Below are 27403 nucleotides of genomic sequence, written 5' to 3' on the forward strand. Positions count from 1 at the left end.
ATGGAAGAGAAGACGGCAACCAACGCAGGACCCATGACTTTGGATTTCAGGCAGACTGAGGGCAGCCTGCCAGCTAATTACCCAAATGTTATGACTGCAACAGTGAATACACTCTAACATCTGCTTTTATGGTAAGTGTAAACAACTGTGCTTTCCGTATTCATTCTATCCGTTTATTCAAATTATTTTTGAAGAGACCGAGCGACATGCTTTGTTTTAGTAATATGGGAAGTTTATTCCATAGAAGAGGCAGTCTTTGGGATACGAATCTCTCTCCAGCAAGTTCTGTTGGCATCCGAAATAAGGGTCAGGTCCATTGAACTGAACGTGTTACCCTTGTATAATTTTTCTTGCAAAGATGTATATCATTTTCATCGGGGCTGGATCAGAGAATTGTCTTGTAGGACAGGTGCAAGTGCCCCCCCCCCCCCCCAATAAACATTACGAGACTGAGTAAAGGGATAGGGTCTTTAGTCAGGCTGCATAAGACTTTTTTTTTAGTGAGAAATCTCTGGGGCCGCCCCACTTGGTGCAAGTGCCTGGCTAGGTTCATGCCGAAGGGAGCATTATGCTCAATTTTGGGCCTGATGAGGGCCAAGTACAATGGCACTATGACTTCCTTTGACCTTGATTCCATGCCTTTACTTACAAGTTGAGCCACACAGAAGGATTTCCTCACTGCTGTAGCTACCTGGTGATCACAGTTTAAGTTACTATCTGTTTGTGTTCCTAGGTCCTTCACCACAGGGTCTACTTTTAGAGGTGTGCTTATCAGTATTCTAATTTGCAGGGATTTAGGATTTACTGAAAGGTATGATTTATGCATTTTTTAGCTTTTAGTCTCGGGTCAAAGTTTAGGTTACTGCCTGTCTGTGTTCCTAATCCTAGGTCCTTCACCACTACCAGGTCTGCTTTTTAAGGGTGTGCTTGTAAGTATTGTAATTTGCAGGTATTTATGATTTACCAAAGGGTATGATTATGCATTTTTTAGCATTTAGTCTCAGACCAGTTTTGTCATTTTATAGGCCTATTTGTAGGGTGTCAGCATCATTTTGAGATTCATTTATTGCTCAGTGTTTACAGTTGAGCTTTGGCTAGGTCTAGGTAAGTGGTGTGTACCATTTTACCCTTATTCGTGGCCCTAATGACTTCATCAAAGAACTCCACCAGATTAAGCAGGTACAACCTCCGTTTGACAAAGGCAAACTGGGTCTGGTCCAGTTTTTGGAGGGTTCCTATGATTTATTTATCAGGTCCATGATAATTCTTTCCCTGGCCTTCCAGATAAGACTTGCGAAGCTTATGGGTCTAAGTTCACTGGGTCAGTTGACAGGCCTCTATTGTTGCAGAGGAATGACTGTTGCAGTCCTCCATTCCTCTGTGACAAAACCCATTCAGAGGCTGAGGTTAAAGTGGTTTCTAGTCGCTTTGATAGATTGTTTTAAGCTGTTTAAGAAGCATCCTGGAATGTTGTCAGGACCCATGGAGGCTGTGTTTTTGGCGTTAGTGTGTGGTAAGCATGTTTTCCCTCCTAATGACTGGTAGGGGGATGGTTGCAGGTATTTCTTTGCGTGTGGTAGGAGGTGATGGAGAAGTTTAAACTGAATGTTTGCCAGCAGGTTTGCTGTAGTTTCAGGCTGGATGTAAATGTTGCCAATCATGATGAACTTGCCACATTGTTGGGCATTTTCTCTGAGGTTACAAGCATAATTACAAAAAAGCTTTATGGATATCTTTCACCTGGGTGGCTGTCTTGCCTTGTAGTTTGCTTTGGTAAAGTTGACCACCTTTCTTATTTGTTGACTGGTGAGGGTCTTTTTTGCACTGATTTGCCTATTTCCTTCTTGGCTTTGGAGAGGATATTTTTTTTTCCATTTTGTTAAATAGCCTATTTATGCTAGTGGTCCACCATGGTGGTTACTCTTGCCAGTAATCCTAGGTTTGACTTGCCTCCTCTCTGCAGCTATGAATGTGGTTGTACAGTCCTTTTGTGTATAGCTCAAAGTAAGCCTCAGTGTTATCCAGGTTCGGGGGAGCTTGGAAGCTTAATAAGCTGTCCTCTAGTTTGATGCAGGTGGCCTTAGCTATGCACTTAACAGGTTTGGAGTTTGATGGGGCTTCTAAGTTAGTTTCAGTACTAGAGATCATTTTGTGGTCAGATTTTGCCAGGGAGGAGTTCATGCACAGGAGGGAGCAGCATACTCCCTTGTTCAGGAGTACAAGGTCTAGGATATTTGTACCAGTAGTTGGGAAGCTAACTAGTTGCTCCAGGGAATTTGCATTTGACAAAGTCCAAAAATTGCTGAGCAAGTGAGTTATGGGTCATACAAGTCTCCCAGTTTATGGAGGGATAGTTGGTCACCCAAAAGTATGTTAGGCTGATTAAGCGATTCCAGTAGTTTTAGTTAGGAGTGTAGTTTTCCCCCAGAGTCAAGTTAGGGGATCTGTAGCTAGCAAGGATATGATGGGGGGTCACACCTGTGGTTAGTTGGGCATGGAGTCATGTTGTTGGACCAGTCTAGCAGTTGACTTGTCCTTTATGGACCCCGAGACACCTCCTCCCCTTTGTTTTATCCAGAGCAGAGGGTGATCAAAATGTTTGAAAGGCATCGTAGCCTTTGATAGCCGGGGTGTTTTCTATGGTTCTCAACCATGTTTTAGTGAAAGCACTTATATCTGCATTCTCCAAGGTAAGGAGTGCTTCTAGGGAGTGCAGTTTTTATTTAAACTCCTAGCGTTGAGCAGCAGTATCTTTGGGTAGTAGTTGGGATTTTTGTTGTTTTGGACAACTTGGCATGGACTAAAAAGACACTGGGGGGGGATGCCAGTATCCAGAAGCCAAGTGGTGACAAGTGCAAACCAGCTCCTGCAAAGCATTGTGATTTCAGTCATGTCTCCCCAGGCCGACAGATATTGGATCCCTTTATTGTGACACCAGAAACTAAGCCAGTTGTTGAAGTTTATCATTTTTTGCTGATACTGTGGCATCATCATAGTTGAAGGTAGGATGCTACTCGAGGCTAGACTAGTACCTGACTGGGACAGACATATTCAGAAAGCTCAGTCATGTCTCTTCATGTAGTCTATTGAGGTATGTATTGGGTCATTTATGCCTACATGGAATATGACCATATCATACCGATACTTGTGGTTTAAAGACCTATGTGCATGTGTATCAATTCTGGTCTGTTTCTTTGCTTTTATTTATTTCATTCTTAAGGACAAAAGTTAAAAATTTTTTTTTTTTTTTTTTTTTTTTTTTGAGGCAGAGAATAAGCTCACAGAGAGATGAGACCACAAGGCAAGCAGAAAGATCATGAAGATCCTTGGGAGAATCGTATGACCACAGTGCATTTTTAAAGCTCATTTGCTTCTCCATAGTTAAAACCATGCTATAATACTTTGTGAGAAAAATTAATGCTCTTCACTTGCATAAGGAACTATTAATTAGAGTTATCCACAGTATGAGAAACCGTAATGGACTATAACTGTCACCACACTGAGAGACTAACTCACTAAAAACTATAAGTGTAGGGAAGAAAGATGACTACGACAAGCACTCGGTCTTAAGTTTAAAACTTCGATAGAAAAAAAGTGAAGAGTAAGGGCTGAAAAAAAGCCAAGGCTTACATAAGGTACCCAATGTTAACTGGTTGAACTGTTTTATGGTCAAGGAGGTACAGAAAGAGTTTTAAGTAATGAAACTGAGATGGAGCACTTATCTGCAGTCATTTACACTGATTTCTGTGAAGGTGGCAAATGAGATTTGCGGTAGCTAGGGGGACAAATTTATTATAGGAAGGAAGAATTCTTAAAAGGGTTTAAGGCTGGAGAACTCTTTCTGCTAGATTGGATACAAGTGGTGGCTCGAGGATCCACATGTTCAATCAGATGTACCTTATAACAGTAGATGTTCGAATAAATCACTGTTGCAGTAGGAGCACCCTCCCTCCCACCTATATTTATTAAGGTTTATGCCAGTATGTGGATATTTTCAGGTTGCCATTTCTCCTAGCACACACTGAACTGGTCAGGGCTCATGCCTTCTTTACTCTGAGACAAAGTGCCGAAGATTTAGCTTCTAACCACAGACTTTATACTGCTCTCCTTGAGGAGTTCAACAGTTGGGGCACATGGAAGGTGTCCTAAAACTTTGGAATCTAGCCAGTTGTCATGTCCGTGGACAGATTTAACCTCTATAGCTTTGGTCACTGCAACAATGATCTATTCTAACTTCCACTACTGTGGTAAGTTTATTTTCATAACTTTACTTTCTGATGACATGCGTTGAGATTTTTTTTTAGTTCCACTACATAGTTGCCTGTGCTCTGGTTTCATGTAGTTCTGTAGGATTAGCAGTGTCCTGATCTGCACCAGTTTACTTTCTGTGGTTCTGTTCATTCATTTTACAATTGCGTGCCCATGGGCTTGTGGCAGTGTTATCTGCATTTTACCTCCATCGTTCCATCACAGGTTTAGATGTGTTTTGATATTCTGTAGTGATACTTCATGCAGTATGCATGTATATATCATGCTCATTCCATCTGAACATGATCCTGTATATATTCTTCCCACAGATTCCATTTATTTATATGTAGTTTACTCCTTCCCTTTTCTAAAGATGCCACTTCCAGTTCTTTTATCTTTCAACATTCAACAGTTCTGTTACAAATGGTTTTGCTTTTGATTTCCATTTCCTAGATATTGCTTTTTTGGTAGACAACAGCATAAAACTTAGCTTAGGCAGTACTCTGCATAGGCAATTCAGTTTCTTTGTTCCAACTCAAAAGAATTATTTTCTTAGTTTAAATAATTTGCTTCACCAGCATTTCTGCCAAACTTCCCTCTAGGGAATTTCTAAAAAATCTGTCAACTTGACACATTGCCAGAAAACATGTTCGCAGTTACCCATCTCTTTCCCATCACACCTTCAGCAATTACTGTCTACCTGTGGAAAAATTCACTGAAGTCTAATTGGCAAACAAAAAATGCCTATGCAAAATTAATATACAAAAATCCTAACTGTTTTAGATTTTGTTGCATACTTGGGAACCATACAGATGCCCTCCCTTTGTTTCTTTGTCTAGTGTCTTTTCATTCTCATTCCCCAGTCAGAATTTTCTAACCTCTTTTGATTGATTCTTATAGTTATGATGCATTATCTTAAATGCCTTACTTTTTATGCCTTCTTTATCACAGCTTTACTTCTAGACTCTGCTATAAACCCAACCATTGCTGATATTTAACACCCTTCTGTCCCATTTTCTGTGCCTTTACACTGATGTTCTTCGTGTTTCACTGTTGCAGTCATTACATTTGGGTTACCTGCTTGCAGGTAGCCCTCAGTCGACCTGATTAACGAAGTCTTGGGTCCTGCGTCGGTTGCTGTCCCTTCTTCCATGACGTTGGGTCGTCAGGGGTGTAAAACATGCAGCTGACGCCATTACATCAGTCTTTCTTGCCGTGCGGTGCCCGAAGCAGAAGCAGTTCGCAAGTGCCAGTCGGCAGACTTCTGAAATTTTCATTTTCGAGTTTCAGAACCAAAGTCTTCAACTAAAGCTAAGTACCCGATTAAGGAAACTTTTTCTTGCTCCTTACCGATGTCAGGAAAAGTTAATAATTGCATTACTTGTGGAAAGCAAGTACCGCATAAAGATTTTTATTCGTACTGTATTCCTTGCCTAGACCCTGACCACGACTTACCTTGCTGTCGGTTTTGTGCTTTATTTAATCAGCGTACTATCAGTCTGTATATTTTCGCCTCTAAATAAATATTTTGGTTCTCAGTTTAATTATGCAGAAATGTAGTCCGTTAGCCATCCGACTACTGGAATTCCCAAAAACGCAAAGATAAAGACAGAGACAGGCCGTCAAGGTCCAAAACTGCTGACTACGCTTCTCCTAAGCCAGTCGCCAGTACTCTGTGAGGTGCTTTCACAGCCCCTGATACCCGCTACTTCTGATTCACAGGCATCTACTGAGATCCATTTGGAGTCCGGTATGCTGCAAGATGCTTCAGCTATGGAACTCGCAGATGTCTCTTCCTTGGATGGGTCTGAAGCCACTGTGCAGGCAGCTTCTGAGGGTGTATTCAGGCCTACGGACTTGCATATTAAACTGATGCCTCCTTCTTCATTTAGGCCTCAATCTCGAACCATGCCTACAAAAAAACGATGCTCAGGCCACATGCTCAGGCCTCTTTGCCTAAAAAACAAATGATAAGAATGGCTGAAGATTTAATAACTCTAATCAGGGGTAGCCAACCCCCACTTTCTAAGAGGCCTAGGACTGAAGTTGTTTGTGAATCTTCTGACCAGGATTCTGTTTTTTCTGATTCTTCTGATGATCTGGATTTACCCTTATCTACTTATGAGGATTGTAACTGCGGTGGTGGTGCTGCGTTAGCGTTGTCGCCTCACAGTAAGTCGTCCTGTTCGATTCTCAGCTAGAGCGTCTTCTGTGTAGAGACATGCATGAATGGGCGTACCTTCGTTGAAGGTTGTGCGTCAGGGCTGGCAACTCAGCACGTAAAAATCCACTGCCAATCATTAGCAGACCGGAGTTCTGCTGTGGCGACACCTAACCCGGAAAAGCCGAAAGACACAACAACAACAACTATTTGGATTCTGATGCAGAGGACTCCATTCCCTCTGCTTCCCCTCCCGAGGATTTTTCTTTTGGGGAAACCTTGCATACTCTAAGGGAGCATTTCCACTGGGAAAGCCAGGATTTTTCTGATTCAAAAAAAGAGGCTTGGGGATTTCTTACTCCTACCTCGGCATCGGCCTTTAGCTATTACTCCTGTACTAGACATTGTTGATGATGCTTTTTTGGAATCTAGTGTGGCCCCTGATTCCTTGCCTCCTGCTCCTAGAAAACCTGACTGATACTACAGGCTACCTGAGTCGCACAAGTTCCTTTTTAAAAATCCTATTGCGGATCCAGAGACTATTTCACAGGGGCCCAATGGCATTAAGGCTTCTACTGCTAAAAATTCTACCCCTTCTGATAGAGACTCTAGGGCACTGGATAAATGGGGCAAGAAGGTTTACACTTCTGCAACCTTGGCCATTAGGGCTTTAAACTGCCAATTTCATATGTTAAAGTATGGATTGCTTAAACAGAAAATTATGTTGATTCCTGACTGTGTTGAAAATAAAGAATTACAGGATTTAATGCATTCTGCTGAACAAGTTGGAAAACATACTTTGCAATGTGGTTTTGATTCATTAGAGGCCTCTTGCAGGGCTGCTGTTACTGGGTCTGTGCTCAGAAGGCATGCTTGGCTAAAGGAACAATCCTTGCCTGATCATGTTTAAAGCTAAATTGTTGGATACTCCCTTAAATCAGGGCCACCTGTTTGGCAACAAGGCTGAGGAAGTTCTTCAAGATGGAAGATAAAGCTAAATCTATGCAAACTGTTAAATATTTCTTACAAGTTCAGCCTCCTAGATTTAGTAGGTACTGGCCCTCTAAGAATTGGTCCTTTCCAGGTCTTCTCAAGCCAAACACAGACACAGCAAATGCCCCAGGTTTCAGTCTCAGGGGAGGGGAGACACAGGACCAAGCAGTGGGGGGCCTCCACTTCCAAATCTGGGAATAAGACCCCCCCCCCATAGTAAACTGTCTCAATGGCTTCTGTTTAAAATTTCCAAGCACTTACCAACTGACTGCCCCTTTGGGGAGAAAGACTGCTCTTCATGCAAAGAACTTGGGAACTCATTACCCAGGATAAATGGGTTTTAAATAGTGTCGCAGGGATACAGATTTCACTTCCACACGTTGCCAACACCAAGCGGGTGGCTGGACCTACCCCCAAATCAGTGGGCAGAGGCCCAAAAACAAGTACTTTCTCTTAAGCATGGGGGCTATTCAATTGGTACTGGAAGAGGAAAAGAGACAAGGTTTCTACTTGAGACTTTTCCTGGTACCCAGAAAACACAATTCATGGTGTCCTATCCTGGACCTGTCTACTCTAAACACCTTTTTGGAAATTCCAAAATTCAAGATGCTGACTCTTCACCAATTACTTCCTATGCTAGGCAAAGATGCCTGGTTGGCAACACTAGATTTAAAAGAAGCATACCTGCACATCCCAATCTGGGAATCTTGCAGAAGATACCTACGCTTCAAAGCAGGCTACACGCACTATCAGTTCTCTGCACTACCCTTTGTGAATACCCTGGGCGCAGTAGATAAGCCAAAGTTCCTAGCTCCAGTTATTGCATTTTGCAGGCAAAGAAATATTCAAATATACCCATATCTGGACAGTTGTCTAATTCAGGCAGAAAGCCAGGACATGCTTCTGAATCATCTGGCCTTTGTACAAAGGGTTCCAACTTGTCTGGGGTACACCATAAACTAAATGAAATCACACCTGATACCCTGTCAACAAATTACATTCCTGGGAGCAAGCTTGAATACAACTTCCCAGATGGCTTACTTCATGCCAGAGAAACAAATTCATTTGACAACCTACTTCAGACAAGTGGCCACAAAAATCCTGCTATCTGCAAGACAAATACTGCAAGCCTTGGGGTTCATGGCCTCCTGCGTTCTTCTAATTCCATATGCAAGACTGCATATGAAGAAACTACAGTGGTATCTAAAAAGCCTGTGGTGTCAACATTCTCAGGATCTAGAAGCAATGAATCCTATCATACCTTGCCTATGCCTAGAATTCCTTTGGTGGGCAGAGGCCTGCAACCAAAATAAGAGACTACCTTTCACACCACCCCCTGCCGCCCAAACCCTAACAGACACACCAGACTATGCATGGGGGGGGGCTCACCTGGCAGGCAAGTGCATTCAGGGCAAATGGAACCCAAGCCAAATGCACCTGCATATCCATCAAAAAGAAATGTTAGCTGTACAGAATGCTCTGACAGCCTTCAAGGACCACATTCTTACAGGACAATTTATGGTAAAGACGGACAGCACCACTGTTGTGTGGTACATAAGCAGGGTGGTACACATTCTTACCCCCTCTGCAGACTAGCCATGGCATTGTGGAACACAGCCTTGAGCTACCAAGTACACTTACAAGCTCAATTCCTGCCAGGAAAATTAAATACACTGGCAGACGGACTAAGCAGAAACCTCATGGACCCACACAAGTGGAAACTGGAACCAAGGATTTTCAACATGTTGACAAGCAAATGGGGGAGCCCAGATATAGACCGGTTTGCCTTTCCCCAGAACTACCAATTGGACAAATTTTGCACAAGGACTCCCCACAAGCAAGCCTGGAAAGTGGATGCTCTGTCCTTCAGCTGGAAAAACCTGTCAGTCAATGCATTCCCTCCCTCTGCCTCTGCTTTCCAAAATACTACTAAAAATTAAACGGGACAAACCAAGGATGATTTTGATTGCTCCAGACTGGCCACGCCAACACTAGTACCCCCTCCTGCGTAGTGTCACTGTTATCTCCATGGCACCCGCCTCAGACTCCTTCCCTGTTGTCCCAGCAGGAGAACCAGATTCTGCACCCTCAGCTTCTAACACTGAACCTTGCAGCCTGGCTAATTACATAATCTCTCCTCTACCATCCCTCAGTAAACCTGTGATGGATATCATTTTCGAGGCAAGGAGGGCCTAGTACTAGAAAATCTAATGCTGAAAAATGGAAAAGATCCTGTGCCTGGAACCAGTCTTAAGGGATGAGTACAGCAGCGCCAAATTTACTTCAGATTTTACAATACTTAACTGAGATGCTTCACAAGGGCCTGTCTTTTTCCTCCATTAAAATTCACGCCTCAGCCATTTCAGCTCATTATAGCACAGAACCTCCCCTCTTCTCTCATCCACTGCTCAAGCAGTTCCTCAGAGCGGCCAAAAATTTGAGACCACCCAGGAGAGCTCCAACCCCAGCCTGGGACCTTAACTTTGTTTTGGAGAAACTCGCTCTACCTCCTTTCAAGCCAGCTGCTACTGCAGACTTAAAATGTCTTTCTTGGAAAACAGATTTCCTTTTAGCAATTACTTCAGCTAGAAGGGTATCTGAATTAGAGGCCCTAATGGCAGTGGAGCCTTTCATCATCTTTCATGCAGACAGGGTGTCCCTCAGAACCATTCCATCCTTCATGCCTGAGGTGGTATCCAGTGTGGCTCTTAATCAGTCTATTCATTTGCCAACCTTCTTTCCCAATCCACAGAACAAAGGGGAACGGATACTGCATTCCTTAGATGTGCACAGACAACTCAGATTCTACTTGGACAGGACTAAACCTAAAAGGAAATCTGAACAACTGCTGGTGGCATTTGCTGCAGGGGCAGAGGGGAAGGCTATTTCAAAGCAAACCATTTCTAAATGGATAGGGCATTGCATTCATTTCTGCTGTAAGTACTATGGAAAACCTATCCCCCAGGGGATCAAACCTCACTTCACCAGGGCTGCATCTACCTCTACAGCCTTTCTCAGAGGCGTCCCTACCAGGGACATCCTAGAAGGTACCTGGAGTTCTGTGCATACTGTCACCAAGCATTATCATTTGCCAATTTTCTCTAAATCCAGAGCTGGCTTTGCCACTGCAGTCTTGCAGGGCCTTCTAGCTGGTCCTAATGTTATCTAAATTCCTCCTCCCAACCATAGCTTTGGGAATCTACCCAAATGTAATGACTGCAACAGTGGAACACAAAACATAATACAGTTGTGTACACTTACCATAAATGTAGATGTTAGAGTGTATTCACTGTTGCAGTCCTGGTTACCCTCCCTCCAGCCCCCTAACTTCTTTTGGCTATACCTCTACTTTCCTTTACTTTGCTTAAGTTTTTTTGGTGTATTTGATTTTTTTGTTGGAGGTATATCATTGCACTTTTATATTTAATTGCTCCCCATTAGGGGGCGCCTGACATCTGGGGCAAGAAAAACTGATGTAATGGCGTTGGATGCATGTTTTATACCCCTGACGAACTGACGTCATGGAATAAGGGACAGTAACTGACGCAGGACCCAAGACTTTGTTAATCAGGCCGACTGAGGGCTACCTGCAAGCAGATAACCCAAATGTAATGACTGCAACAGTGAATACACTCCGAACATCTACATTTATGGTAAGTGTACACAACTGTACTTTATCACTCCTTGGGTAGGGAAGACAGTCTTGTAACCCACAGTCCAAACTTCTGCTTTGCCTCATCCTAGTGTGACTTTTCTGAACTTATCATGGTTCCTTTTTTTTTTCATTTTCGCCAGTAACTTTTTTGATACACATCCAATAACCATTTCAGATTACATGACAATAACTAAAGTAAAAATGCAGGGTAATGAAATAGAAATGAGAGACTGGCACTTTCCCACCCATCCGTTAAAAAGAGAGGAATTTAAATAATGGGTAGTAGATATTCAGGAGTTATTAGGAAAGGTAGAAATTTCTTATGAAACTGTAGCTAGGAGTGGGGTAAAATTAAGGTGGAGTTTAAAAATAGGGTGTAAATAAAAGAAAAAAGAGAGGTGGTTAAGAAGTAGCAAGAATTATTTAGAGGAGCTGTTAAAGTATTTCAGAATTAGGGGGACACTCTAAGAACAAGGTGTGCAATTGCTGAGAGCTAATGGAAAATAAGGGGCTACCTCAGTGATATGCATGTGTTTAGAAAGATTTTTCTTAAACAACTGTTTTTATGCTAACTGCAGAGCACAAAAACTTAGCACAACAGCTCAAGCCACTGAAAGTAGAAAGGGTTGTTGCCAGGCTTAAGGAGCCTATAACAAGGAAAATAACCAGAGATCCTGTAAAAGTGTTAGTAATATTCTGTCAATTTTATGAAAACCTTATAAAGCAGATAAATGTGGAAGTCGAGAAAAAGTACAAATGAAAACATTTATGCAAGAACTAAATATGCCATGGTTCGAGGTAGATGGGGCTCATTTGCTAACTGTTAGGATAGGAGGAAATGCAATAAAAATGGTGATGTATAACCAATCTACAGGAAAGTCCCCAGGAATAGATGGTATTCCTGTAGAAGTTTGGAAGCTAGGAGAGAAGAAAGTAATAAAGATTTGGAAGGTTTAGTTTAACAGTATTTTAAAAAGAGGCTAAGCACTAACATCTTGGAAGAAAGAGGTGGTGGCTGTAATGCCTAAAGATGGTAAAGACCCATTGGATCTAACTTCATATAGCCTCATTTTGATTCTAAACAGTGGTCATAGTGTTTGTCTACAGTGGCTAAACCGAATGGCAAATGTGATGCCAAAATTGATAGATATGGATCAGTGTGGTTTTTTGGAGGGGACATAAACATTTGACAACATTAATAGAACAGTGATGATCCAGAGGGAAATAGAGTATAGTAAAATACTGTTGCTGTTGGTGGGTCTTGATGCAGAGAATGCATTCTGTAGAGTAAGCTGGGATTTTGAGTAAGGCAATGGTAGCATTTGCATTCCCTGACAAAATTATAAGGTTGATTTGGAGGATATGCGAGGGATTAGATATGAAAATTTAAGTGTGGTGGTCTTTGATAAGTTCTGTTTGAGAAGCGGAACCAGGAAGGCGTGTCCTCTTTCCCCTGTGTTATTCGTGTTATATTTATAACTATTGGCAAAGAAAATAAGGGACTTAAATTCAAGGAGATAATTGGTATGATAGTCGAGAAAAGTTGGCTTTATTCACAGATCTTATTTTATACTTCATAAAACCCGAAAAGGACATTTCATTGTTGTGACATATTTCTGAGAGAGTTTGAGTTTTTTTTTTTTTTTTTCAGGATATAAAATTAAGGTGAAACAAAAGTTATAGCCATAAATTATGTACTTGCACACATGAATTAGTTCAGCAATACCCATATTTAGGGGGGCATGATAAAACAAAGTATTTAGGAGTATGGATTAAAAATGATTGTTAAGGCAGCTAAGAATGTGTGGGATGAGACTAAACAAAAAATAATACAAAAACTGAGAAGCTGGAAGCTCTGTTTTTATGGATGTGGATAGCAAGATATAAGCAGTGAAATGTTTGTCCCTATAGATGTTCTTCATCTCACATTGCTGCAGTCCTTACTTATGGGTAGTCCGCGGTCCTCGGTCGGCCCGAATACCAAAGTATTAGGCTGACGTCGGTCATGGGCGCCTAGAACTGACATCAGAGCGTCAGGGTATAAAGGCGCATGACCGACGTCATATCCTCAGTCTTTTTGCCGCATGGTCCGATGCAGAAGCAGCGTTGCAAGTGCCGTTCGGCGTTCTGAAATTTTTCGGTTTCGGAGTTTCAGACCGATACCAAGTTGGCTGGTACCCGCTAGAATATTTTGATGTTCTTCGTCCACATTGCTGCAGTCCTTACTATTGGTACGCATGACCCTCAGTCTCATCTTTTTGCATGGTCCGATGCAGAAGCAGTTTTGCGAGTGCAGGTTGGCGTTCTGAAATATTTCAAACCGGAGTTTCAGACCGAATCAGAGTTGGCTAAGTACCCGTTGGGGAACATTTTGTTTTTCTTGCCTCAGTATTTAACCGGATGTCAGAAAAAGTGAATAACTGTATTTCTTGTGGGAAACAGATACCTCATAGGGATTACCATACCTTGTGTATACCTTGTTTAGGGCCTGAGCACGACGTTGTTGGATGCCGCTCTTGTGCTAGGTTTAACAAACGCACTATTAAGAGGAGGTTAGACTGTGCCAGGTTAGTGTTTGGGAAGCGTTTCAATTATAAAATGCCGCCGGATGCCGCCGCTTCGGCTCAAGAAGCAAGGACAAAACAGCCGGCCTAGGGTTGATGAACCGCAGTCCCGGACGCCGGTTCTTTAGAAGGCTCAGTGGAGCCAGAGGTTTTGCCAGGAGTTTCTATGGAGTCTCAGGCAGAAACTTTACTGTTACAGGATGTGCCTTCTCAGGAGGTAGGCCAGGCTGAGGGAGCTTCTCAGGTAACTGTTCTTCCCTCTCTTCCCAAGGTAGTTAGAGCCTCTCCTTCTGTTGCCAAAACTTCTTTGAGAGGTAGGCCAAGTTCAGCTTCAGTGGGGGCTTCTCCTAGCATTTGGGTTCTGTACCTAAGAAACATATGCTTAAAATGGCAGAAGATTTGATTACTATGATTAGAGGTTCTATGCCCCTCCTGATAAGAGGCCTAGGGTGGAACCGAGTTTGATAGTTTTGAACAGTGTTCAGAGGCTTCTGAGTCTTCTCTGAAGATTTGCAGGAGTATCCTCCTTATTCTGATTCTGATGTGGATGATTCCACTCCTACAGCTTCTCCTCCTGAGGATTTCTCATTTTCAGAGACTCTGCATTCCATGAGGGAGCACTTTAAATGGGAAGGCCAGGATTACTCTGATTCCAGGAAAAGGCTTAGGGAATTCTTGTTTTACCCCAGCATAGGCCCTTAGCTATACCTCCTGTGTTGACTGTGGTGGAAGATGTTTTGCAGAGGCTTCCTGAACCCTGACTCTTTGCCTCCTGCTCCTGTTAAACCTGATAGGTACTATAGGGTGCAAGCTCATAAGTATTTGTTTAAGAGTCCTAGGGCGGACCCAGACACTGTTTCTCAGGGGCCTAAAGGTGTTAAGGCCTCTGTGGTTAAAATCCTGTTCCCACTGATAAAGAGGCAAGGGCTTTGGATAGGTGGGGAAAGAAAGTGTATACTTCTTCCACTCTAGCCATGAGAGCGTTGAATTGTCAGTTTCACATGCTAAAATATCAAAATTATCTCCTTTCACAATTGAAATCTAAGGTGGATGCTTTGGAAGGTATTGAGTGTAAAGAGTTGCTGGATTTGGTTCATGTGTCTGAACAAGTGGGTAAGCATTCTTTGCAATGTGGTTTTGATGCTGTACAGGCCTCCTCGAGGGTGGCTGCCACTAGTTCTGTTCTTCGCAGGCATGCCTGGTTGAGGGATCAGAATTTAGCTGAGCATGTTAAGACAAGGATTTTGGATGCTCCTTTACAGTCTGATGTGTTGTTTGGTTCGCCTGTTGAAGCAGTTTTAAAGAAAATGGAGGACAAAGCTAAGTCTATGCAAACTGTTAAAGATTTTTGCAGGTGCAGCCCCAAGTTTAGTAGAAATTGGCCTGCTAAGGGGTGGACATATCCTGCTTATGATTCCCAGTCTAGGGGTAGGTCTAGTAGGGGCAGAGCTCAAGGTTCTTTTAGGCCTAGAACAGGAGTTCACCTGCTCAGACTTCTGGTGAGGGCAGGGGTCAGTCCTTTAAACAGACCCAATGACCTGCCTTTTCTGCTGCCAGTAGATTCTCGACTGGCAGCTCCTTTGGGAGGAAGACTGTCTCTTTTCAAAGAAAATTGGGATTTAATTACTCAAGACAGATGGGTGTTGGATATCATTCACCACGGTTACAGGTTTTATTTCCATGCATTGCCCTTTCAAAGGCATGCCAGACGTTCCTCCTCCACAAAGAAAAGAGGCTCACAAGCAAATTTCTCAGTTACTCCAGATGGGGGCCATTCAGCCAGTCCCTGTATCAGAAAGGGGCCTAGGATTTTATTCTAGCCTGTTCCTAGTACCAAAGAAGGGGAACACGTGGAGACCAATTTTGGATTTATCTCTCCTCAACACTTATCTGGACATTCCCAAGTTCAAGATGTTGACGTTACAACAGCTTTTACCTCTGCTGGGCAAAGATCACTGGATGGTAACTTTAGATCTCAAGGAAGCTTACCTTCATGTGCCTATAAGGCTAAGTTGCAGGAAGTATCTGCGTTTCGAGCTGGAAATTCTCATTATCAGTTCTCTGCATTGCCCTTTGGCTTATCTACTGCCCAGAGTATTCACAAAGGTTCTGGCTCCAGTGATAGCTTACTTCAGGCTACAAGGAATTCAAATCTATCCTTACTTGGACGACTGCCTGATTCTGGCTCAAGAAAAGGAAGACCTTCTACAGCATCTGGAATATGTTATAGCAGTGCTAAGATGCCTAGGGTATTCTGTGAACGAAATAAAGTCCAGTCTAGTACCCTCTCAAGACATGTGCTTTCTGGGTGTGAGACTGAATACAGCAGCAGATGGCCTTTTAACCCCGGACAAACAAAAGAGTCTATCACTTTACTTCCATCAACTATCTCATCAGTCCGTGCTGACTGCAAGGACAGTCCTTCAAGCATTAGGGTTCATGGCATCTTGTATTCGGTGCTTCCCAATGCCAAACTGCATATGAGGAAGCTACAATGGTATCTCAAAATGTATGGACACAGCACTGCCAGGATTTGGACACTGTCATTCAAATAATACCTTGCCTTCAAAAGAATTTTGTGGTGGGCTCAGGAATGTCACCTAAACAAGGGACTCTCTGTGACCCGGCCAGAGGCGAGTCAGATTTTAACGACAGATGCCTCGGACATTGCTTGGGAGCTCATCTAAATGGAAAGTGGATACAAGACAAGTGGCCTGCCAGACTACAGCATCTACATATCAACATGAAGGAGATGTTAGCAGTCCAGTTTGCATTAATGGCTTTCAAGGAGTTACTTCTTCCAGGGCAGGTGTTGATTCTAACAGACAACACAACTGTCATGTGGTACATCAACAAGCAAGGGGGAACACATTCTTATCCTCTATGCAGGCAAGCAATGATTTTATGGGAGACTGCTCTAAGCTTGCAACTAACTCTTCAGGCAAGGTTTCTGCCAGGAGCACAGAACTCCTTAGCAGATGTGTTAAGCAGACAAATCATGGATCCCCACGAGTGGAAACTGGATCTTCATGTATTTCAGAAATTGACAGTGTCATGGGGAACTCCAGACATAGATCTGTTCGCTTCTCCACTAAACCACCAGCTGCCAAAGTTTTGCACAAAGGGGTTTCATCACACAGCTTGGAAAGTGGATGCTCTGTCTTTCAGTTGGAAAAACCTTCATGTGTATGCCTTTCCACCTCTGCCTCTTCTTCCAAAGGTGCTATTAAAAGTCAGACAAGACAACCCAAGGATGATTTTGATAGCTCCAGATTGGCCTCGGCAACACTGGTACCCACTACTAAGGAGTCTGGTAAGAAGCCTCCATGGCCTTTACCTTTGATTCCTCATCTGTTATCTCAGAAGGACGGTCATCTGCTCAATGTCAAGCTTCACTCTCTTCATCTGACAGCCTGGCATATTCTGTGTTGAAACACAGCAGGTCTCAACTTCCTCAACAAGTTTTAAATGTGATTATGGAAGCTAGAAGACCTAGTACAAGGAAAGTGTAAAAATGGAAGAGATTTTTATTTTGGAGTACAGCAAAGAATTTGGAGATTTCTGAGCCTAATTTGAGTGTGGCTCTTCAATATCTTACTGAGTTATTGGACAAAGGTTTGTCCTTCTCTTCCATTAAGATTCATGCTGCAGCAATTTCAGCTCACTATGATTGTGACCCACCATTGTTTTCATCCTTTGTTCAAGCAGTTTCTTAGAGGGGCAAAGAATATAAGACCCAGAGCTCCTACTCCTGCTTGGGATCTCAATTTTGTGTTGGAAAAACTTACTCTACAACCTTTTGAGCTGCGGCTACTGCTGAATTGAAATTCTTGTCATGGAAGACTGCTTTTCTGTTGGCTATTACTTCTGCAAGAAGGGTGTCTGAGTTGCAGGCCCTTATGGCAGTAGAGCCCTTTTGATTTTCCATAAGGATAGGGTATCATTACGTACTAATCCTTCCTTTATGCCTAAGGTGGTTTCTAGTGTGGCTTTAAACCAAACTATTCATTTGCCTACTTTTATGCAGACCCCAAAATAAAGGGAAAAGATTTTGCACACTTTAGATGTACACAGGCAATTGCGTTATTATTTAAGCAGGACTAAGGATTTTAGGCAGTCTCAGCAGTTGTTTGTTTCTTTTGCTTTGAGTTCGAGGGCAAGCCTGTGTCAAAACAAACTATTTCTAGGTGGATTGGGTTTTGCATTGCATTTTGTTATTCCCATCATGGCAAGGAGATTCCAGCTGGGATTAGGCCTCATTCCACTAGGGCTACTGCCACTTCAACAGCATTTCTAAGGGGTGGCAACTAAGGATATTTTGGAGGCAGCTACTTGGAGTTCAGTGCATACTTTCTCTAAGCATTATCACCTTCCTCTCTACTCTAAGTCTAGGGCTGGTTTTGCCACAGCTGTTTTGCAAGGCATGTTGTCAGCTCCTACTTCTTTATGATTTGCCAGCCTCCCTTACCTCTGCTTTGGGATTCTACCCAATAGTAAGGACTGCAGGAATGTGGAACTAAGAACATAGTTCAGTTGTGTACCTACCATAAATGTAGATGTTCGAGGATCCACATTGCTGCATCCCTCCTTCCCCTCTGTGTTTAGGGGTGGTTGTGTAGGTGAGGTTATATGTTGACATTTTTGTATATATTTTTCTATATATTGTACATATTTTTGGTGCAGGTATTTTGGGCCTTGTCTTTTTAAGGTCTTCTGGCATCTGGGGCAAGAAAAGACTGAGGATATGGCGTCGGTCATGCGAGTACCCCCCTGACGCGGCGGCAAGCGTCCTGTCCCTGACGCGCGCGGTCAATATACTCTGGTATTCCGGCCGACTGGACAGCGGACTACCCAATAGTAAGGACTGCAGCAATGTGGATCCTCGAACATCTACATTTATGGTAGGTACAAAACTGTACTTTTTTTCTTGTCTCAGTTACTTACCGGATGTCAGAAAAAGTGAATAATTGTATTTCTTGTGGGAAACAGATACCGCATAGGGATTACCACTCGCTTTGTATTCCTTGTTTGGGACTGGAGCACGACGTAGTTGGGTGTCGGTTTTGTGCTAGGTTTAATAAGCCCACTATAAAACGGAGGCTGGATTGCGCTAGGTTAGTCTTTGGCAAGAGGTGTAATTATAACATGCCGTCGGATGTTCCTACGCCGGCTTCTACTAAGAAGCGCAAAGACAAATCTTTAAAGCCTAGGCAGGATGATTCGTCTATTACGGACGCCGGATCTTCAGAAACTACAGCTGAACAGCTGGATCCAGCTGAAGTTTCTGTTGAGTCCCAGGGGGAGACTTTGATTTTACAAGATGTGGCCTCTCAGGAGGCAGGTCACGCTGAAGGGGCCTCTCAGGTTACTATTCTCCCTTCTATGCCTAAGGTGGTTAGGCCTTCTGTTACTGTTCCTAAGGCTCCTTCTAAGGGCAGGTCTGTTTTATCTTCCTCTGGTGTCAGTACTGGTTCTTCAGGGTCTGTGCCTAAAAAGCACATGTTTAAAATGGCAGAGGATTTGATTTCTTTAATAAGAGGTTCTATGCCCCCTCCTGATAAGAGGCCCAGGATGGAGCCGGAGTTGGAAAGTTTGGAGCAGGCCTCAGATGATTCTGAGTGTTCTGCTGAAGACATTCAAGATTTCCCTCCTTATTCTGATTCTGACGCAGAGGATTCAACCCCTTCTGCTTCTCCTCCAGAGGATTTTTCATTTTCAGAAACTCTGCATTCCATGAGGGAGCATTTTAAGTGGGAAGGACAGGATTACTCTGATTCACGGAAGAGACTCGGGGAGTTCTTGTTTTTGCCACAGCATAGACCCTTAGCTATACCTCCGGTTTTGGATGTTGTTTTGGATGTTTTCTCGGAGGCTTCCCTTAATCCGGATTCTGTGCCTCCTGCTCCAGTTAAACCTGACCGGTATTATAGGGTGCCTGAGGCTCATAAATATCTGTATAAGAGTCCTAGGGCAGACCCAGAAACTATTAGTCAGGGGCCTAAGGGTGTTAGAGCCTCTGTAGTTAAGAATCCGGTTCCTCTGGATAGGGAAGCTAGAGCTTTGGATAGATGGGGTAAGAAGGTGTATACCTCTTCTACTTTAGCAATGAGAGCTTTGAACTGCCAATTTCATATGTTGAAGTATCAGAATTTCCTCCTTTCTCAGCTAGGATCTAAAGTGGATGCTTTAGCAGAGGGCATAGACTGTAAAGAATTGCAGGATTTAGTGCATGTTTCTGAACAGGTGGGAAAGCACTCTTTGCAATGTGGTTTTGATGCTTTACAGGCTTCTTCTAGGGTGGCTGCAACTGGTTCAGTTATTCGTAGGCACGCCTGGCTTAAGGATCAGAATTTATCTGAGCATGTTAAGTCTAGAATTCTGGATGCCCCTTTACAGTCTGAAGTTTTGTTTGGTCCTCCTGTGGAGTCAGTCTTAAAGAAAATGGAAGACAAGGCTAAGTCTATGCAGACTGTTAAAGATTTTTTGCAGGTACAACCTCCAAAGTTTAGTAGAAATTGGCCTACTAAGGGATGGACGTACCCTTCTTCTGATTCTCAGTCTAGGGGTAGATCTAGGCGTGGTAGGGGCAGAGCTCAGAATACCTTCAGGCCGAGACAATGGAGTTCGCCTGTTCAATCTGCTGGTGAAGGCAGGGGCCAGTCCTTTCGTAAACAGGCCCAATGACCTGCATTTTCAGCTGCCAGATTCTTCATGCCTGGCAGCTCCCTTGGGAGGAAAGTTGGCTCTTTTCAAACAAAATTGGCATTTAGTTACCCAGGACAAATGGGTATTGGACATTATAAACCGAGGTTACAAGTTCTATTTCCATACCATGCCTCCTTTCAAGGGCATGCCAGACGTTCCTCCCCGGCAAAGGATAGAGGCTCACAAACAAATTTCTTTACTTCTTCAAATGGGAGCTATACAGCCAGTTCCTCTGTCAGAAGTGGGCCTAGGATTTTATTCTCGCCTGTTTCTAGTTCCAAAGAAAGGGAACACGTGGAGACCAATTTTGGATTTATCTATCCTCAACACTTATCTGGACATTCCAAAGTTCAAGATGCTGACTTTACAACAGCTTTTACCTCTGTTGGGAAAAGATCACTGGATGGTTACTCTGGATCTCAGAGGCTTACCTTCATGTTCCTATCAGGCCCAGTTGCAGGAGGTACCTGCGTTTTCGGACTGGAAATTTACATTATCAGTTCTCTGCATTGCCCTTTGGTTTATCTACTGCGCCCAGAGTGTTCACAAAGGTTCTGGCTCCAGTGATAGCCTTTTTCAGACTAAGAGGCATACAGATTTATCCTTATTTGGACGATTGCCTGATTATTGCACAGGAAAAGGACGAACTTCTTCAACACCTACAGTATGTGATGGCAGTGTTAAGATGCCTAGGGTATTCTGTGAACGAAACAAAGTCCAGTCTAGTACCCTCTCAGGACATGTGCTTTCTGGGTGTGAGACTGAATACAGCTTCCCAGAGGGCCTTTTTGACCCCGGACAAACAAAGAAGCCTTTCTCTTTATTTTCATCAAATGTCTCTACGGCCCAGGCTGACTGCAAGGACAGTCCTTCAAGCCTTGGGGTTCATGGCATCTTGTATTCTGGTGCTTCCCAATGCCAAATTGCATATGAGGAAGCTTCAATGGTATCTCAAAAATGTATGGACACAGCACTGCCAAGATCTAGACACTGTCATTCAGATAATACCTTGCATTCAGAAGGAGTTTTTGTGGTGGGCTCAGGAATGTCACCTAAACAAGGGACTCTCTGTGACCCGGCCAGAGGCGAGTCAGATTCTAACGACAGATGCCTCGGACAAGGCTTGGGGAGCACACCTCAATGGAAAATGGGTGCAAGACATGTGGCCTGTCAAACTCCAACATTTGCATATCAACTTGAAGGAAATGTTAGCAGTCCAGTTTGCATTGATGGCTTTCAAAGACTTACTTCACCCAGGGCAGGTGTTGATTCAAACAGACAACACTACTGTCATGTGGTACATCAACAAGCAAGGGGGAACCCATTCTTACCCTCTTTGCAGACAAGCGATGATTTTGTGGGAGACTGCTCTCAATCTACACCTCGATCTTCAAGCAAGGTTTCTGCCAGGAGCACAGAACTCCTTAGCAGATGTGTTGAGCAGACAAATAGTGGATCCTCACGAGTGGAAATTGAACCCTCATGTATTTCAAAAATTGACAGTGTTATGGGGAACTCCAGACATAGATCTGTTCGCTTCTCCACTAAATTACCAGTTGCCAAAGTTTTGCACAAAAATGTTTCATCACACAGCTTGGAAGGTGGACGCTCTATCATTCAGTTGGAACAATCTGCATGTATATGCCTTTCCACCTCTGCCTCTTCTTCCCAAGGTACTTTTGAAGGCCAGACAAGATGAGCCAACCATGATTTTGATAGCACCGGATTGGCCTCGACAACACTGGTACCCACTACTGAGGAGTCTAGTACGAGAACCTCCATGGCCTCTGCCTTTGATTCCGCACCTTTTGTCACAGGAGGACGATCACTTCCTCAATGTCAAGATTCAGTCTCTGCATCTAACAGCCTGGCATATTCTGTTTTAGACTCTGGAAGGTCTCAGCTTCCACAACAAGTGTTGAATGTTATTTTGGAGGCCAGGAGGCCTAGTACCAGGAAAGTTTACGCTGATAAATGGAGGAGATTTTTTATTTGGAGCAAAGGAAAGGACTTTGATGTCTCCAAACCTGATTTAAGTGTTGCTCTTCAATATCTTACTGAGTTATTGGACAAGGGTTTGTCTTTCTCCCCGATAAAGGTCCATGCTGCAGCCATTTCTGCTCACTATGATTGTGACCCTCCTTTATTCTCTCACCCTTTGTTTAAGCAATTTCTTAGAGGGGCAAAGAATATAAGACCCCCACGAGCTCCTACTCCTGCTTGGGATCTCAATTTTGTGTTGGAAAAGCTCACTCTACAACCTTTTGAGCCTGCAGCTCGGCCGAGTTAAAGTATTTGGCATGGAAAACTGCTTTTTTGTTGGCCATTACCTCTGCAAGAAGGGTTTCTGAATTACAGGCCCTCATGGCAGTGGAGCCTTTCCTGATTTTTCATAAGGATAGGGTATCTTTGCGTACTAATCCTTCTTTTATGCCTAAAGTGGTTTCTAGTGTGGCCTTAAACCAAACTATTCATTTGCCTACTTTTTATGCAAACCCCCAAAATAAAGGGGAGAAAATTTTACATACCTTGGATATTCACAGGCAGTTGCGTTATTATTTGAGCAGAACCAAGGAGTTCAGACAGTCTCTGCAGTTTGTTTCTTTTGCCGTGGGTTCACAGGGTAAACCTGTTTCAAAACAAACTATTTCTAAATGGATTGGGTTTTGTATTTCTTTCTGTTATTCCCATCATGGTAAGGAAATTCCGGCTGGAATCAGGCCTCATTCCACTAGGGCTACTGCTACTTCCACGGCCTTTCTAAGGGGGGTAGCTACAAAAGACATTTTGGAGGCAGCTACTTGGAGTTCAGTGCATACTTTTTCTAAACATTACCACCTTCCTCTCTATTCTAAGTCTAGGGCTGGATTTGCCACTGCAATTTTACAGGGCATTTTAGCAGCCCCTAATGCTTTATGATTTTTACCAACCTCCCTTTCCCGTTGCTTTGGGATTCTACCCATAAGTAAGGACTGCAGCAATGTGAGATGAAGAACATAGTACAGTTTTGTACCTACCATAAATGTAGATGTTCGAAGATCCACATTGCTGCAGTCCAATTTACCCTCCCTCCTTCCCCACTGTAGTTTAACAGGGTGCTATGCTTTAGGTGATGGTTGTTGTTGGGCATGTTTTTGGGAGGTATTCTGTTTTTGACTGTGGCCTTTCTTGTTCGGCCTTCTGACATCTGGGGCAAGAAAAGACTGAGGATATGACGTCGGTCATGCGCCTTTATACCCTGACGCTCTGATGTCAGTTCTAGGCGCCCATGACCGACGTCAGCCTAATACTTTGGTATTCGGGCCGACCGAGGACCGCGGACTACCCATAAGTAAGGACTGCAGCAATGTGGATCTTCGAACATCTACATTTATGGTAGGTACAAAACTGTACTTTTTGTGCACAGGTGAGGCATACTTTTATCAACCAGAGAAGACATTGTGGATAGCAAGTAGTTAAGAGCTGAAGGATTTTATTTTGAAGGGGAAGAGGGCAACAGTCAAGATGAATGAGTCCATCCTTCTAGTAGAATAAGGTGGTTTGCGATTACCTGATTTGAATGGATATTTTGGAGGTACACAGTTAAGGCTCTTATACATAGCACCAACAGAATTAATAATATAATTAAAAGTGGAAAGGGATGATGAGTGATACAGGGAGAGACTGGGATTTTGGAATGCAGATCCTTAAGGAGAATAACAATAACCATACAGTATATTATATTCATAAAGTAACAAAGTATTCTGAGAACTAAGCCAACACAGTGATGGCGAAGGGTTTTGCCGATAGGGATGACTACAGTTAGGCGTACAGAGAATAGGCAAGGTGGATGGACTTACTGTTGAAAACTTGTAAGGGAAGCAAGGTATTGGGAGCAAATAATTAGAAAGGTTAAGGTAATAGAATGGGAAGAGGCTAAGAATTCATTTGGACTGCCTACAGATTGCCTTCTGTATCAAGGAATGATATAGTATAGCCAAAGAGAGAAATAGAGGGATAGTCAGCGAAAAACCAGCACTGAATTTGTCGAATCTTGAACAGAAGCTGCTGTTTAAAAAAGGGGGGGGGGGTAATTAGTAGGGCATATAAAATGTTCCATAATAACTACAGAAATCAATTGGAGGAGGTTAGAAAGGATTGCAGAGAGAGATTGGATAAGCAATTCACAAAGAAACAGTGGGGGTAATATATGCATGGCTGCCAAATATGCAGCAGAGTCTAGAAGATTTGGGATCTTTTCTTGGAAGTGTCTGTGTAGGTATTTTTATACCTCATGCAAATTTAAAAGAATTTTTCCTCCGGTATATTGGAAGTGTTGATGTGATGGGCAAGAAAAGGAGGTAATTGGGAGCATATTTTAGTAGTGTAATGAGTTGGCAGACTTTAAAAATTCCTGCAGACAGAAATACTGTGTGCGCAAAGTGCTGTAACCAAGGAAATTACTTTTTTGAGCTGTGATATAGAATCTGAATTGCCTAGACATATTGAGGCCTTGTTGAGTTTACTTCTGGTGACTACCAAAAAAGCAGTTACTTGAAAATACAAATCAAAGTCTAAACCAACTGTACTAGAAGTCGTGAATATAATAACAGATAAAGCAACTGAGAGTGGGATCTTTAGAAAAGGGAAGGAGCAAATTACATAGAAAAAATTAGAATTGTGGGAGCAATACATGCATAATGATATTTTAGAGGAGGAATGAGGTTTAAGGGAGGGCAGGAATTGGATGCCCGCTATGCAATGTCTGAGAATTGCTGAATTTGATTATAAGTGATGCATAATATTTGCAACTGAAAATGTGTGGTTTGTTTTCATTTATATAAATTTGCGATTGCCTATGTCATAAGTAATGATTAAATATGTTTCTTGTTTAAATGCGTGTTCCCTTTTGTGTATTTTCTGTGCCCATACTTAAGTCATCCCTTTTGGTAAATTCTTGTCCATTCCCTTGGTGGCTTTATTCTCAAACTTTTCCAGCTAATTTGAACATATATTCAGAAGGGTTGGTACTGTTCTCCTTAATTGCCAAAATCATGCTCTGTCCCCATTTCACCTTAATTTCTTCCTAGTTTGGTTTGTCGTCTTCTTGTGCTGTGTGTGTGTGAGGCTTAATTGTGTTCGCTGTAAGGTATACATTCAGATTTGGTTATTCTAAACTGCCTTGTTCTGTGGGGAAAAGCAAACTGTCCATCTTAACTTTTACCCTCTTCTCTCAGATTCCTTTAATTCTTTGATTGTGATCCACAATTTCTTCTGGTTAAAAAAAAATTGTATACCTGACTGGTGTGTACTATATACTGCCGAAGGAACTGAATTCATTTTAACTGCTTGCACCTTACTATTCAAATCTATCAAGAGGATTTTTCAGTTTCTCTGTTTGCATTATCTTGTGCTTTGTTTCTTCCTACATATCCTTAGATGACATAATAGAAATGCCTAAATACTTCATCTTACCATATCCCCAGAAATATGAATATTGCTTAATCACTTCAAGTGTGGGAACATGCATCCCTTCTACAACCTTTGTTTTGCCATCATTTTATATTGTGAAAAAAATTCTCAGTGTAATTGTCAAATATTCTTTTCTGGATTTATCAAATACAAGATATCTGTAAATAAGGCTAGATTTTTTTCTTGTACCATACATGTTATTCCCTTGAATTTTAGTCTCCTGTTTTCCTTATTTGCTTTACTGTTAGTGCCATTGGCAAATGAGAAAGAGGGATACCCCTGCTTGGTTCCACAATTCAGACACAGCTTGTCAGAAACCAACCCTTTCACCTTTAATTCTTGCCTCCGGACCCTTTGTAAATAACATCTTTATCACTGTGTCTACTGACATCCTATCTACACCTCTAAATCCTTGTTGGTCTGCCTTTCTGGATGCCTGCTGTAAATTAGACATGGATTAATCTGTCAGAGAGATATTGCATTTCCTCCAGTAATCTTGACATGTTTGGAATCAAGAATAGTGTTCCTTTTAGCTGTAGATAATTCCTGTAGGAAACCTTTAGTCAAACATGAGCAGCTAGTGCTATCAGCATATATAATATTAAATGTTCCCTGTTGGTGGCTTATAGTAGTGCTTGTTCATGATACACTCCCATTCTGCGCAACAATACAGAAACCTACAAGACCCCCCCCCCAAAATATATATTTGTTTCAGACTTTGGTTCAAAGATCCAACCCTTAGACTTGCTTGTTGAGTGCAAACAAACTTATTGCAAAAAAAATGTTGTGTGTCAGATTCAGCAAGTGTCATAAATGTTAAAAGGGTTAGTATTGGCTGTATGCTTTTCGATGGCTACTGTTAAATTGATAAACTGTCAATCCTATCAGCTCTGTATCTTTTGGGTAAAATAAAATTTTGTCCATCCAGAAGACCCCGTAACAAGTCTGAATAACTGTCTTCAAAATTCCCAACCCCTACCCTGTCCAGCCTTTAGTCCTTCCCAAAAAACAGAACCTTCATTTTTCGCTTTGGCAACAGTTTCAGACAAATGAGTTCTGAAAGTGGTTCATCACTGATATAGATGACAGTGGGAATATCTCAGTTGCTTCCAAGAGATTCTATTATATCCACCAGATCAGATGTCTCTCTCCCCTCTGGTCATTCAGCATCTGCTGACTTAAGGGGTAATAGAAGCATCCCCTACTCCTCAGAAAGAAAGGTTTTTATTCAAGAATGTTTTTAGGGCCAAAGACCAGTTCTGGATCTTTCATTTTAAAACCAGTTTGTCATCCTTCTCAGTACGAGAGGAACCGCAGGTTCAGACATTTGGTGTATGTGTTTGGCTGAGGAGCCAATGGTGCGAAGCTACCATCTGTGGGATTATGACTGAACGCCTCTGTCAGAATCCCGCCTAAACATGATACTGCAGTGCCACGGATCTCCGGTTGGCCAGGAATAGCCAGCCACAAGGTCCGTGAGGAGTGCCGCTTGTCACTGGGTCAGAGTGTGGATGGAAGGGGGCCACCTCTCTCCAGCAGTGCACCGCATGTTCTTTGGGGACCGGGTGCTAAATCATTCGTAGACTACCTGATTGCACAAATTCAAAATGTTCTATTCACAGCCTG

The 27403-nt window shown here is 42.7% G+C and overlaps 1 protein-coding gene across 1 annotated transcript in view; it reads left to right on the plus strand.

Moving 5' to 3' along the window:
• The window catches only part of RHBDF2 (rhomboid 5 homolog 2), a 1958103-nt gene that overhangs the window by 246238 nt on the left and 1684462 nt on the right, over positions 1-27403 (plus strand). Inside the window, exon 2 of the mRNA XM_044089036.1 lies at positions 3266-3337. Coding sequence (XP_043944971.1) covers positions 3289-3337 — 49 coding nt within the window. The 5' untranslated portion in view covers positions 3266-3288. The remainder of the gene's footprint in view (positions 1-3265; positions 3338-27403) is intronic.

Source organism: Protopterus annectens, chromosome 12.part0, assembly GCF_019279795.1.
Source record: "Protopterus annectens isolate FY-2018-M chromosome 12.part0, PAN1.0, whole genome shotgun sequence".
Classification (NCBI taxonomy): domain Eukaryota; kingdom Metazoa; phylum Chordata; order Ceratodontiformes; family Protopteridae; genus Protopterus; species Protopterus annectens.